This window comes from Myodes glareolus, chromosome 7 (genome assembly GCF_982192425.1).
Source record: "Myodes glareolus chromosome 7, mMyoGla1.1, whole genome shotgun sequence".
Classification (NCBI taxonomy): Eukaryota; Metazoa; Chordata; class Mammalia; order Rodentia; family Cricetidae; genus Myodes; species Myodes glareolus.
The window spans coordinates 70,352,926-70,367,439 of NC_142032.1; the positions used below are offsets into that span (position 1 = coordinate 70,352,926).

Genomic DNA, 14,514 nt, shown 5'->3' on the forward strand with positions numbered 1-14,514 from the left:
GGACTGGATACGGTGCACTCAGTGGACACCCCTGGGAGGGGATGGGCAGGGTGGACTTTGAGAAGCCATCTCACTCTCGATGGGGGTCATCTAGCTGCAGAAGTGACCACAAGTAGGACATGGCGATAACACCTTCCTCAGTGGAACTCGGGTCTTTATTAAAAACTGTGAATAAATCATGAACTCATTGGAGAAGATATTTGCCAATTAACAAGTAGCAGCTGTTTTTCTTTCTTTTTAAGGGTCTGACTGATTAAAATTGCATGCTTCATTTAAGCAAGAGCCTCGTGTACTTTACCTGGGAAGGAAAAAAAGAGGCTGAGCATCCTTTATTCGAACAAAGTGCAGGCTTTTGTGATTCATTAAAATGCTCTCAAACTAAATGCAAATTATAAGCTCACAGAAGCATTTTTGCTTGCTCTGTATAATATGAGCATTCTCGATTCTCTGTTGAGCATCTTCAGGCTCCTTAAGAGAGCCCCGCACTGAATATTAGCATAAAATGAGGGAAGAGCCGTCAATCAGCAGAGCCAGAGGCTTGCCTCCACCAAAGACGCCAGTCCCTCCACGGAGCATAGCGCCATGAGGCTAGCAGAGAAACAGTTGACTGCACTGTTTGAGAGTGCTATCGTGTGAGCGTGGGTATGTGAGTATACACACATGCGCGTATACGCACACACTTACGCACATGTATGCACATACACACTCACTACCGGTGTGTCCCTGTCCCTTGAGAGGTCTTATCTAATTTCCTATAGAAGTCATATAAGGGCAAAATCATAGGCCAGATATCTGCAGTTGCCTCTCTGAAGTCAGCTGGACAAGAAGCACACTTAGCCAGAAGCAGATCCCTCATCAGTTGATCTGCAGGGTCAGGCCCCAATCTCTCTACCTTCTTTTTAAAAAAAAAAAAAGTCAGAAGCCCTTCCCTGGCTTAGATGTGTTGTTCGGGACAGCAGGTCACCTGCAGCCCACCACAGCAAGATGCCAAGTCAGCTGTGTGCACCTCTCCAGCTAGGGTCAGGTGGACTGGCCCAGTTGATGAGAAAGGATCTGTTCCCAAGACATGAGAGGAAGCAAACAAAGAAAACAGACAAAAGCCAGTGCACTTCTCTGTGCATCTACCTCTGCCACTGCATCTTAATTAATCATCCACCCACCCAGCCCCACATATGAGAGATGCCTGGCCCTTCACCCTCCATCCAGGAGCCTATGATAGTAGTGGGAGGATAAGGGCAGGTGAATATGTTAAACAGGACAGAAGAAATGCTGAACCTGCCTCAAGGTGGGGCCAGCAGAAGTGTGTGCAGGAAAGAAGCCTGCACACGAAATCAGCCCTGACCCAATTCTGCCCACAGAGTATGTGCAGTGGGCAGACCAGGGGACTAGGTACTCTGTGAGAACTGAGAGGGCAGTGGTGGCTGTGGGAGGTGGGGACCGCAGGAGAAAGTCAGAAGGAAGTGCAGAGGCTGCCTGGGAGAGCATCCTGCCTGTGGCCCTGAGAGTTCTTTCAAAGGCAGGCTCTATGTTTGTATTTCCCATGCCTACTGCTCCCTGACCTTGCCTTTCTGTGTTCCAAGTGTGCTCTCTCTCCCTCCCTCCCTCCCTTTCTCTCTCTCTCTCTCTCTCCCTCTCCCTCTCCCTCTCTCTCTCCCTCTCCCTCTCTCCCTTTCTCCCTCTCTCCCCTTCTCTTCCCCCCTCTCTGTTCTGTCTTCTTTTCTTCTTCCTGGGCTCCAGTTACAAATATTACTTTCAGCATCACCAGATGAAGGAGCAGGACCTCTTACCTGACCTTCATAATTGACTACTGCATGCCTCCTATGAAGTTACCCTGTTTCATGACTAAGCATCACTTAGGACCACAGGTGAAGACCCCACCTCTCAGCTTTAACTAACTCTGTTCCATATCTGTTCATCCAGAGTGAGACCCCTCTTGCCATCCTTGGAACCAAAGGCACAGTAAGGTAGTTCAAGATCTAAACCACCTTCATTCATGAGGGCATAATGGCAAACCACAGAACATATGCAGACAAGGCAAGAGTCACACTAGATACAACTGAAAGCTAGAATTACATGGGAAAAGATTTTCTTTGTACAACCCTCTTCCAAAACAAAATCTCACCTGCACTTTCAGGGTGTGAATATATACGAAACTTTCCATCCTCGAACATATTTTTAAATGTTTTATAATATCAGTCTCAGGAAATGACAGAAAACCAGGACAAGGCCAGGGTCGTCACAGGAAGTCTGGCTAGTGTGGAAGAAGCGATGCTCCGTCCTTCCCCTGCCAGCCCATTCCTAAGAAAGTTTAACTTCCACCCTGTGCCCAATGCCCATGAACAGGACAATCCTGGTACCAAGTCAGCTCTGTCAGTTTTGAAAACCATAGCTGGCCTTCCTCATGGCAGGCTGTAAGGTGGCCCAGGCAACCAACGAAGCCATCATAGAGCTTACCAATGGAGTTCTCTCTGCTTCCAGTGAGGCCTGGAAGAACACGAACTCTTTTTCTCTCTATTGCTTATGGGTTTCCTATCTATAAGAAGGGAGCGTGGAGCATGAGTGTACTCACTGGTTGTAGCCACCGAGACGACTGGGCTGTACTCATATTCTCCAGAGGGGCTGGTGACCTTCAGTCGGAATCTGTACAGTGTCCTTGGTTCTAGACCTTCAACCACATGCTTTGTCGAATAGCCCCTGGACAGGAGGAGACAAACATGGATGCCTCTGACCACCTCGGCCTTGTCCTGGCTTTACGTCATTTCCTGAGACTAATATCTAAAAATGCTTAAAGATCTGTGCATCTGACGCCATGTTTGAGGGTAGAATGTCTTATATTTACACTCTTTCACTGCCCGTGCAGGTGAGATTTTGTTTGGGGGGGGGGGGTTACACAAAGAAAATCTTTTCACACGTAAAGCTAGCTTCCAACTATATGTAGAGCAGCCTTTGCCTTGTCCACATGCCAGGCCACCTAAGCAGCATTTTCCAATAGCAGGTAACAACAGGAGGAAGCAACTTTTGAATGCTGTCGATTTCCAGTATAGATATGATCCTGCTTTATTGAATTCATTGACAGAAGCATACATGTCACAGGTGGTGCCCTCTGTGCCTTTGTGTCATGTACGCTCTTAGCCCCACAGGGTCTAGCCAGGTGTTGTGCAGCAGTTTCCCTCCCAATTGAAACATTCCATCCAGGAAGAGATGGGGAAAGCTCATGAAACTCTGGAAGCAATCAACTCACAAGTCTTAGTAAGTTCCTGAAACTAATAAGATTCAGAAGGCCAGGGGAAGGATTCTCACACCAGCCCAGATTTAAGAGAAAAGGAATTTTTGCACTACCTGAGCTGCCTGAGTAGAGATTCTCTGACCTGTGGAACTGCCTTAAAGTTTCTCAGAGCTTCAGAATTTCAGCTTTTGTCAGTCAGCACCTTTCACACAGCTGCCCTTGAGTCCTCCATGTTTCTGTAGCTAACCTCTCATCCATCCTCCCAGAAAAAAAAACAAAAAAACAATAATTCCCCCAGGTTCACCAAGTAAACTTTGATAAAATTGTTTCCTTAGTGTCACCAGTTTGCTGTCTAGAATAAATAAACATTTGCTTATATTCCCCCCACTAAAAAACATTTCACACAGTGCGTGGGGCACAATGGCATGAACATGTGTTCTTCATAGAAATAGTCTACTAGCAGAGGTCTTTATTGGGTTTTGAGTGGATTCCGAGTATCCCACTCTCAATTCTGTCTCTAAGTGTGTCTTTCCTTGTGGTGCAAAGGCTTGACCTTGGATGAGGCCCCCCATTACTTCCAGCTCTGCTCTCTCTTCCCTTCCGTGCACGTCCCCAGAACTCCACGCCCGCCAAGCTCACCATCATTTCCTCTCATTGCTCTCTCATCCTCAATGCGGCTTCTGCAGAGGCCAAAGCCATACATTACTATTCTCAAACGAACTGTTCGAGGATGTTTGTGCTCAATCTAAATATTTACATACAAGTTCTGTTCCATGAACTCAAACTTGTCCCATGCCCATTTCTTGCAAAGTGTTGGGCCAGACAGCCATGGATGATCTCAAGACAGACATGAATCAGCCAGTGTGCTGCAAGCCCTCTCTCCTATAGTCAACATCATGCCTGACAGAAGCTCACCTGAAAACATGGCTCCAGAGAAGGGGTGGCAGCATGACGAGATGCACCTGTCACTCACAAGGTCTCACTTGGTCAGCCCCAGGGCCCACTGGGAAATCAGTCTCTTCTCCAATGTGTGGCATGAAAGGGGTAGCTACAGAGCAGAACCACTTCTGTCCCTGAATAACGGAGTAACCTCCACTCTTCCATCTCCTTCCTACCCAGAGTCTGAAGCCTTCTGGCTTCCCCATGAATGTATTCCCCTGCATGAGCAATAGTGGGTGGAAGAAAAGAGAAGCTGTATGACAGGTCTCTCTGACTTCCACAACAAGGCATGTCAGAATGAAATGTACGTTCCAAAGGGCACCAGCCCTAAGATGAAGGCCTTGTGTGCCTGAGTAGGGTGAGGCTAGGATGCATCAGGTCTAGGCCACGTAGGGAAAGATGTCTCAGTGAGATCTAGCAACAGCACCCAGCTCCAAGTTTACCCTTTTCCTTTGGGGTTTATCCAAAACTGAGATTCCAGGAGAAGTCAGAAACTTGTAGCACGACGTCACTTCCGGTGACAAAATCCAACAGAGGCAAGAAAATAAGCTGTGCATTGCATCTGACGTCAGGCCCTGCTCTCTGTGCATTGCATCTGACATCAGGCCCTGTTCTCCGATCTTTGCTGGCAAATTAAGCCCTGTTTTGGTGTCTTTTTATTTGTGCACACCAGGGAGGCCACCTTTCTTCACTCAGAAGAAAGTTTATATTTAGGAAGGCCAGCCCATCCATTAATACAGAAACACAGGCAAAGGTCTAGTCCTGCACCCTGTGATAGGAGGGCAGGTGGCGGGAGGGGAGCTGGGAGTGCTGAGGTTGGGTATTGTGAAGCCTGTAGCTTCTGTACTAATGCCATAGGGAGCTGGCCATGTAAAAAGCTCTAATTCTCTGCTGTAAAGGGGCCACATGGCAAGATGGAACTTACCACTGGACAGTGGTAGGCAGTGATAGAAAAAAGTCTAGGCAGCATCCTCCATGCCAACTTCTGGCCTACAGAAGCATTATACATGGAGCAGAAGCTAGTGCCGTCACAGGCCAGCAGGAAGACAGACAGACAGACAGACAGACTCACAGTTGGTTATACAGCAATATAATAAAGAAATGGTTCTGATGGCATTAAGAAAAACATTTGAATAAGAAAGCAGGCATGTAAGAAATATAAATATACTTATCACAATGTGAGATCTCTAAACCCAGCAGAATAAATGCCCTGAAATACTACATGGGCTGAAAATTATAGTATAGAAAATAAAAACTAGACTGGAACAGATTATTCTTATGAGGAAGTGGACTGCATTGCTAAGTGAGCATCTACACTACAGTTTGGGTTGGGTTGGTCCTCTAAGGTACAGGGGTGTGTGTGTGTGTGTGTATGTGAGAGAGAGAGAGAAAGAGAGAGAGAGAGAGAGAGAGAGAGAGCGCACATGTGTGTGTACAGTTTGCTAACCCCTGCCTTATTAGCTTTCATTTCTGAGCACAAACTTTCTCCGGTATAGGGAGTTAGCACCCTATCATGCTTTTTATCCATTCCCTTGTCCTATATTAATGAGTGCCAAGACATACTGAACAGTGTTCTAGTGGCACTGGGGTCAGAAAGAAATTCCCCATGTTGCAAAAACCACATGGTAAATGAGACATATAAGTAAGCATGTACAATGTGTCAGGGGTAGTAAGTCCTGAGGAGGAAAACATAGGACAAGCTCGGGGTCTGGGACAGGAGGAAGATCCTTCACTGAGGAGACAGCTTAGGCAGGACCTGGAACAAGTGGGGGATACTGAAGGCGACTTTCGGAGCAGTGTCCGATAGGAAAGCGCATGGAGGAGCGTGGAGGAGAGGGGTGGACAGGTGGGAGTATTGGAGAGTCTGACAAGGCAGTAAGAGGCAACCATGTGGCTGTGGCTCATCCAAAGAACACTGGTTTTTACTGGAAAGACGTTGGGGGAAGCGAAGGAGGTTGTTAAGCCAGGACAGGGGGGATCTGTATGGTTCATGAGGGTTGCTGTGGCTGCCTGTGATGAGGCTGTGGGAAGGCGAGGCCGTAGGCAGTAGACAGGGCCAACTAGGAAGCTCGTGCAATAACTGAGGTGGGAGGTAGCAGAACAGTGTATGGACTGGTTGGATATAAGATGCTTTCAGTGCTAGATTTAAGCCATTTGCTAGTAGAGCCAGGTTGCTTGGGAGGCTGAGACACAAAGATCGCTTGAGCCCAGGATCCTGGGATCAGTCTAGAGAGAATTGCAAGGTTTCATCTCAAAAAACCAAAACAGAACACCTTAAAAATTGCCGGGGGCTGGGCAGCAGTGGCACACACCTTTAATCTCAGCACTCAGGGAGACAGAGACAGGTGAATCTCTGTGAGTTCAAAGCCAGCCTGGTCTGCAGAGTAAATTCCAGGACAGCCACAGCTACTCAGAGAAATCCTGTCTCAAACAAACAAGCAAACAAACAAAACAGAACAAAAGAAAAATTTGTCAGGACACTAGACTTACCACCCAAGGGGTATGAGTGTACGTGTGTAGACTTGCATGTGTGCACATGCTTCACACACACAATTTCAAAAGGACACTACCTTCACAGTGGACCAGGTGTCATGATTAAATGACACTCAGGGAGTCAGCATCCAAGGATCATGCCGAGCTTGGTCCTCCATGCAAAGAAGACCCACTTGAGACATGAAAATGAGAGTAAAAGGAACATCAGTCTTCAGGGTAGAAGAGAAGGCAGCAAGGGGGCTCGTCTCACTGGCAGATGTCTTAGCAGTGCAGGTCCTGGGGCACATCTGCAAACCAGACAGAAAATGGAGTGGAATGCCCTGGCCTCGAGAAGGGGAATAGGGAGAACCCACAAAGCTGGGTAACTGAACTTCCGAGAACTATAAGGAAAGCCCAAGCCAAAGACCGCGCCAGTGATGCAAGACAACCTGGCGATGGACCAGAGCCAAACTGCCCAGGCAAGAGGAAATGGCCAAGTCCACCAGCCCAATGCGCACTACATAACCATTCTCGTAAGCAAGGCATTCGCTAGTCTGCATAACTGGAGACAGAGCCATGAGTTGGCAAATGAGGTTGGGACTACTGCAGTCCAAGCCTGCCACCTAGTGCTCAGGCACACATGCACAATTTTCTGAGGGATAAAACTTTCACCAAGGCCCTTGGAACCAGGGTCTACAGGAGATGCCACCAGCTCAGGAAGGCAGGCCATCATCAAAGATTGTTCTCTGACCTGAAAGGAGCCATGTTTCCAGGGCCAAGGTGAATTGTACAGACACCGCATGGGGTTAGAGGCTGGTGTATGTGGCTGCTGTCTCTAAACAAAGCCTGGGCACTTGGCAAAAGAAAGAGAGGGAGGGAGGGAGAGAGGAAGGGAGGGAAGGATAAAAGGGGGGAGGGAGGGAGGGAGGGACCAGCAGTCAACAGGTAGCAGAGGAACATAACCAGAACAGCTCTGGCCAAGCACAAATTGAACAAATAGAGGGTTCTATCTTTCTCTTCCTCCATAAAAATACTTAAAATATAATTGAGACTGAGAAGGATGGCTCAATAGGTTTTAAAAAAAAGCACTTGTCATAAAAGCATTAGAACCCAAATTCTGATCCTAGTACCTACATTTAAAAGCTGGCAAGCCAGGCAGTGTTGACACACTCCCTTAATCCCAGCACTTGGAATGCAGAGACAAGTGGAACTCAATAAGTTCGAGACCAGCCTGGTCTATAAAGTGAGTTCCAGTACAGCCAGGACTGTTACATGGAGATACTCTGTCTCAAAACAAACAAATAAACAAAAAAGGCCTGGAATCCCAGCACTGGGGTGGGAAGAGACAGGAGGATGAGGATTATTAGAGTTTGCTGGCCAGCCAGTCTAGCAGGAGGCCATGGCAGCAGGGGAGGGCAAGCTAGGTTCCATAAGAGAACTTGTCTCAGTGGAATAGGGGAGAGAATTAAAGAGCAGGACATGCAGCATATTCATCTGACCTCCATGGGTACATAAAACTGCATATGCATGCATGCACCACATACATACCCACACGTATGTGCACACACACAATACATTTTATATTACATATGAAGGAAATCGTTTTCATAGTACAAAGTATGACATGATTAGGGAACAGCTTGGGGATTGTGATAGATTTTTTTGGTCAATATGACATAAGCTAAAGTCATTTAGAAAGAGGGTACCTAGGTTGAGAAAATGTCCCCACCAGCTTGGCCGATGGACAAAACCATGGATTCTTTTCTTGATCAATGATTGATAGAGAGAGCACAGTCTCTTGTGCTGGTGCTGGGAAGGTGGTCCTGGGGGTTAAGAAAACAAACTAGGCAAATCCTGGGGAGGAAGCCAGTCAGCAGCATCCTCCATGACCTCTGCATCCGCTCCTGCCTCCAAGTTCTGCTCTGACTTCCCTCAATGTATGGGAATAAATAAATAAATAAGCTGCAATAAACCCTTTCCTCATCAAGTTGCTTCTGGTCACAGTGTTTATTGCCGTAGAAACCTAACTGAACAAGGATTCAGGCTCCAAAATGATTTTCACATGGCGACTATATTTCAGATAATACTATATTTTGCTTGGACACAGAAAAAAAACTTCTCAACCATCAGGCTACTACCACTTAGGTAATAACTAGAGTGGGGTGGAGGGACAGTGACACTAGAAGGGGAGGGCAGGGGTGTGGCATGAGATCAGAAAAGTTACCAAGGGCATCATCACCAGTTCCCACCCCCCACATCAGCACTGGGGCACAATGCCCCTGGAGGAAAGGGCAGACAAGCAGCTGACTGAACATGTTGGATCCTGACTGCATCATTGCCAGCCTGCTGCCTGCGACTCACTGCAGCACTGTGTGTCCCAGGGCACCAGGGGAAGGTGGGAGGGGGCCACAGGCTCTTCTGTGTTAAACCACATATCTACTGTAAAGGCTGCATAAGACTCACACTTGCATCTCTTTCTGGTATTCCTAAGTTGCAGAAAGAAGTGATTTTATTTTGCAACGGGCTAAGCAGCCAGAGGAAGTTAAGGAAGAGGTGGTGGGAAGGCAACTCTAGGACTCGCTCCCATGGCACTTGTTTGCGGGAAAGCCAGAGCTCTGCCAGGGCCTGTGCCAGCCAGCAGTGGTCTAGGAGCTGTAACAGAGCACTGGGCAAGGAGGAATCTCACCCGTCTCCCATTGTGCCTAAATGGGCGTGGGAGGCAGAAAAGAACAAGCCGCCAGTGGGAAATCCCCAGCGCAGTGCTGGCTTCCAAGATGCCTGAAAGAGGATTCTAGGTAGCGGGGCAGGTGGGCTGGCGAGGTCTGCGGCCTTTAGAGAGAGGAGGAAGTATGGAGGAGGAGCTTCATCTCAGATTCATATTCTGGGAAGGATCCAGCCAGATAAGTCAGAAGAAAATGCCAGGGAAACTATAATGAGAAAGGTCCCGATATGGGGACAAGCCTCGCTTCCTCGAGGCCGAAATGGAGGCTATTTTAGGTGGAGAGAGTTGGAAAGGGAACAACAGTGTCACGAGAGATTAGAACACTCGGCTGACACGGACCAGAAGTGCTTCATCTTGCATCCATTAACAGAACCCGACGGGAACCACGGCTACGACATCCAAGTATTTTTTTTTTCTGTCTCTACATTTTAGACATAGGTGATTTACACTAGCATACTCCAGGAGTCAAAGAAGCTCTCAGAGTTCATTCCCAAGTTCCCCACTAATGCTCATTCTTTGACTTCAGAGGAGCCGGTGGCTTCTTAGCCACTGGGTAACTGTTTTACCGGAAGGAAAGCAAGCCGCAATATGAGCAGTCGTGTCTGCACCTACGTGTAAATGACACCATAATTGTGCATCTTGGGGTCTTCCTCTTCGATGGAGAACCTAAGCCACTGCTCCTGAGGTCCTTGCCGTTTCTCTTTCTTTTCCAGATCCCAGTAGAGTTCGATGCTGTGATGAGTCACTTTGCCCACAACGGGAGGGTGCGGCTTTAAGGATGGCACGATTTCTGAAAAGATAAATATGGGATTTCAGGGCTGCGTTTCCAGAAGGTCACAGATGCCTGCTGGCCTAAAAGTTTCTCGCGCACTGAACACTCAAATAAAGGTGACACCTGAGAAGCCAAAGGGTTACAGAATTCAGCAGGCAACGGGTTCCCTGACACTCCTGAAGAGGCCCACACTGGTCACTGATACTGGACTTGACCATGACCCTGCTGGAAAGCAGGTTACTCTGGCACAGCCATTAGCTGACTCTTCAAGAATGAATGAAACTCAGTATGGTACTATCATGTTTCAGGAAACTGGTTCACAGATAAAGCCAAGAGGTGCCATATCTGCTTTGAACATTTATTTATAACAGACAACGAAGGCTTGACATCTATTCTGTATGATTATCTCTATTTAAAACAAGAACAGGCTAGTCATAACCCAGGTAAGAGATGAGCTGTGTGCCAGACAGAGGAAACAAATAACCAGCAAGACGTGGAACAAATGTTCCCACAACCCCGTGTTCACAGAGGTCAGCAGGAACGAGCTCTCACTCCGTGTCTGAACAGACACTGAAGAGACACAAGCGATCCTACTGGGAGAAGACATTTGGTCAATGGTTGAGGTAAAGTAGAAACAAAAACCTTACCAGAAGGCACTATGAAAGTGCATGGTAAAACTAAAAATTGGCCACTAGAGATGTAGTTTTGCCAGGCAGTAGTGGCACGTGCCTTTAACCTCAGCACTCGGAAGGCAGAGGCAGGTGGATCTCAGTGAGTTCGAGGCCAACTTGGTCTACAAAGTAAGTTCCAGGACAGCCAGGGCTACAGAGAGAAACCCTGTCTCAGAAAGTAAAAAAAGCGTAAAAGAAATATTGAGTTTTAAAAAGATAATGAGTCCAACAGGCCATATCCCAGCATGCAATTGTTATTTTGATGCATCCTGTTGTCTATTGCTTCTTTTATCTGCCTTCTATACTTTTAGTCTCTTTAGCTTTCACATTTCTGGGTCCAGTCTTAAGCCTTGTGCCTTGTAAATATTGAGCACATCCCTGCTCAGTTACTCAAAAAGACATGGTTTTGTATTTTCCTTAGTCAGCACTCTACACAGCTGGCCAGCTGCTCTCTCAACACCCCACACCTCCTGCAGTATGGCCCCGCCAAAGAAGACAGACCTTCTGTAGCTTTGCCCACCCTAGGACAGCAGGTGGCATGGCCAACAATGTCCTCTGCACTGGTACAATATGAAGAGGGGTCATATCTGAAAGACAGGGACAAGGGCAGCCTGCAGGCTCCTACTTCCTACCTTATTTTCCAAATATTTAGAGACGGCATGACAAACTGACTCAATATGAACTAAGTATGTATTCTGAAACCATCAACGTGTTTTGGAACAATTAAGTAACAAGTAAAAGTATAAGTTATGATGTCCCAGGCCAGTCAGTGGTGGCACATGCCTTTGATCCCAGCACTCGGGAGGCTGAGGCAGTAGATCTCTGTGAGTTTGAGGTCAGCCTGGTCTATAGAGTGAGTCCCAGGACAGGCTCCAAAGCTACACAGATAAAACCCTGTATGGGAAAAAAAAGAAAAAGAAAATTCTGATATCCCTCAAGCAATGGCATGGTTCACAGCATGAAAGGGAACTAGTTCTACATGTCGACACAGATGAATCTCAGAATAGATGACAAGGAAACTGATTCCCAGGGGATGTTATTAGATAATAATGATGCTATTAGACCATCATTCGAAATTCGCAACAAGCAGCAGCAGCAGTGGGCACAAAGCTATGTAGTCCAAGTTAGACCAACCAAGAAAGGGGCTGGAGAGATAGTTCAGCATTGAGAGCACTGGCTGCTCTTCCAGAGGACCTGGGTTTGAATCCTAGCCCCACAGGATGACTTAACCTTCTGTAACTCCAGTTCCTGGAGGATCTGATGCCATCTTCTGGCCTCTTTGTATACTGCACAAACATGGTTCAGAGATACACGCAAGCAAAACACGCCCCACCCACAAAATACTAATATTTTTTAACTGAAAGAAGTGGGTCCACCATCTCAGGTATACTAGAAGGGACAGAGGCAAGGGACAGAGGAAGTGGTCTCCCTGAACTACTTCTGACATTTGTTAATGAAAAGAACTTAGAATGTATAGAGTAAGATAGTGACATATCAAATCAATTATATGGTGTTTGGGGGGGCATTACTGTCTGATAATACTTTGGATGGACTTAAAATACTAGTTTTAGGGGAAAGACAAGCTAGAAGCATGGTTCTCACTGCCCTTGTGGGCCTCTTGCATTCTGCAGAGAACACAGATCCAAATCATAATACAATGAGTCTACCTGGGAGGAGCCGAGGGGCCACATTGGCCTGCCAGTTGAGGCCACTGCCCTCAGTTCTGGTCCTGTGCATGTGACTGGTGACAGTAGTGACTCCAGTAGTCACAGTGTGGTGCCTCTGCTGAGCATTTCACTTGCCTTTCAAAACCTGTGAGGCCAGGGTGCAGCAGTGGCCAGACATACCAGAATCCCCCCAACATAACTAAAGGTCAACTCCGATTTCCAGTCCAAAGACATCTGACCTATAACCCACTAGAATAAAAACAGATAAATAATTCTAACTTAATCTTGCATCTCAAAAGGAAAAAGGAGATGGTGGGTGGTGGGTGATGAATCCGTAGAAGGGAAGTTGCTGTTTCCATATCCTCTGTCGATTCTCGAAGCCCATGCTCTGGGCAATGGTAGACACAAATGATGAGAAACCTCCCTCTCCCTGACCATCAAGACTTAGCAAGCATTCACCCAGAAGAGAGGACAGTGCTCTATAGACACTGCAAATTCCAGACAGGAGCTGAGTAGTTGGGAAATAGGAGTCTCGGGGCAGGGGAGAACTGAGGATTTTACAAGACAAATAGTGGGTGATATAAAACCATGGTTTCACCCAGGCTATCCAGAGGAAGGTGACAGGTTGTCTAGTCCTCGCAATGTTATGCCAAGGCAGGACGTGTTTTCCCCATGGTGACAGCAGTGGTGTTAAACATGCATGGTGGCACACGCCTGTGACCTCAGCACTGAAGTGGAGAATCATTAGTTTCAACTCAGCCTGGAATTCATAGCCAGAACCTGTTCCGCAAACCTCCATGGAAAAAAAAAAATAGGGCTGGAAAGATGGCTCAGTGGTTAAGAGTGCTGACTGCTCTCCAGAGGAGCCAGTTCTGCTCTCAGCACTCACGACAGGCAATTCACAAAGGCCTGCAATAGCAGCTCCAGGAGACCTGACACCCTCTTCTGGTCCTGAATGGCGCTTGCACTTATGTGCACAAACCTACATACACACATCCCCACCAGGAGTTCCATCATCATATACTGATATACATTTATTCTCCCTCTCTTTCTCTGTCTCTCCCTCTTCCTCTCTTTCTCATACACACGCACATATATACACACACATGCCCATACACAAACACATACACATGCATTTTAGATGCTTGATTTTGGATTGTAAAACATTACCTTGGTCAGAGTGCAGTATCGGAGCAACAGAGAGAGCCATGACTCAAGCCTTGGGAAGCACTGACAGAAGCCACCGGCACAGCAATAGCAGCAAGCTTCTTTGGTTTGGTTTTCTAGAAACTACTGCAAGTGGTTCATGCCTGCAATTCACTTAACCTTTGTCAAATGTATTCATATGGTTTAAAGATATTTTATTGTCTCCATCATAAGCAGTCTGCCTCTGTGGCACCGCACACAAGCGGCACATACCCACACGGATACACACATACACATAACTAAACATAAAAACAAAAAATAATTTAACAACTACAACCATAGGCCACAAAGCCCTATTTTTATAGAGAAAACGTGGTGTCAGATCTTTGCAGGGCTGCTTTTGCTTGTTTCGCAGTTGATAACTAGACTTCGTCCCAAAATCTTATCTCACAAATTTAGGCTTAAAGTTTAACTTTTCTAAAGTTTCCAAACAAAGAGAAAAACAGACACACTCAATTCTTCATGGTTCCTTTATGTAATTGGTAGGATTATCCAACTTTACTTAAAAGTCTTCCAAAAGTGAAAAGATGGCAAAACAAACTGCAAGTCCCTCCACAGGACAATCATAACTGATGTATTCTGTGCGCCATAAAAGCTTTCTGGAATAAAATCCCCCTGAAAACACGACAACTTTATACCTCTGGTGCCATCTGCCAAGTGATAAAGAGTGGGTATGAAATTGTGACGGTTCCGCTCACTGTCACCACCCAGGCCCTGGGATCACTGAGAGAAGCCCACAAGACCTCACTCTGAGGTCACCAGAAGCCAGCGATAGAAGCGTTACTTCCAAGCCACAGGCCCCGGTGCAGGAAAGGACGGCTTCAGCAAACTCACTCCAC

At 46.9% G+C, this 14,514-nt stretch overlaps 1 protein-coding gene across 2 annotated transcripts in view; it reads right to left on the reverse strand.

The window, feature by feature from the left end:
• Fank1 (fibronectin type III and ankyrin repeat domains 1) overlaps nucleotides 1–14,514 on the reverse strand; it is a 102,747-nt gene that overhangs the window by 17,831 nt on the left and 70,402 nt on the right. For both annotated transcript variants that reach the window (XM_087908329.1, XM_087908328.1), the window contains exons 2-3: nucleotides 9,972–10,149; nucleotides 2,570–2,694 (exon numbers count right to left, since the gene is read on the reverse strand). In XM_087908329.1, coding sequence (XP_087764455.1) covers nucleotides 2,570–2,694; nucleotides 9,972–10,149 — 303 coding nt within the window. The remainder of the gene's footprint in view (nucleotides 1–2,569; nucleotides 2,695–9,971; nucleotides 10,150–14,514) is intronic.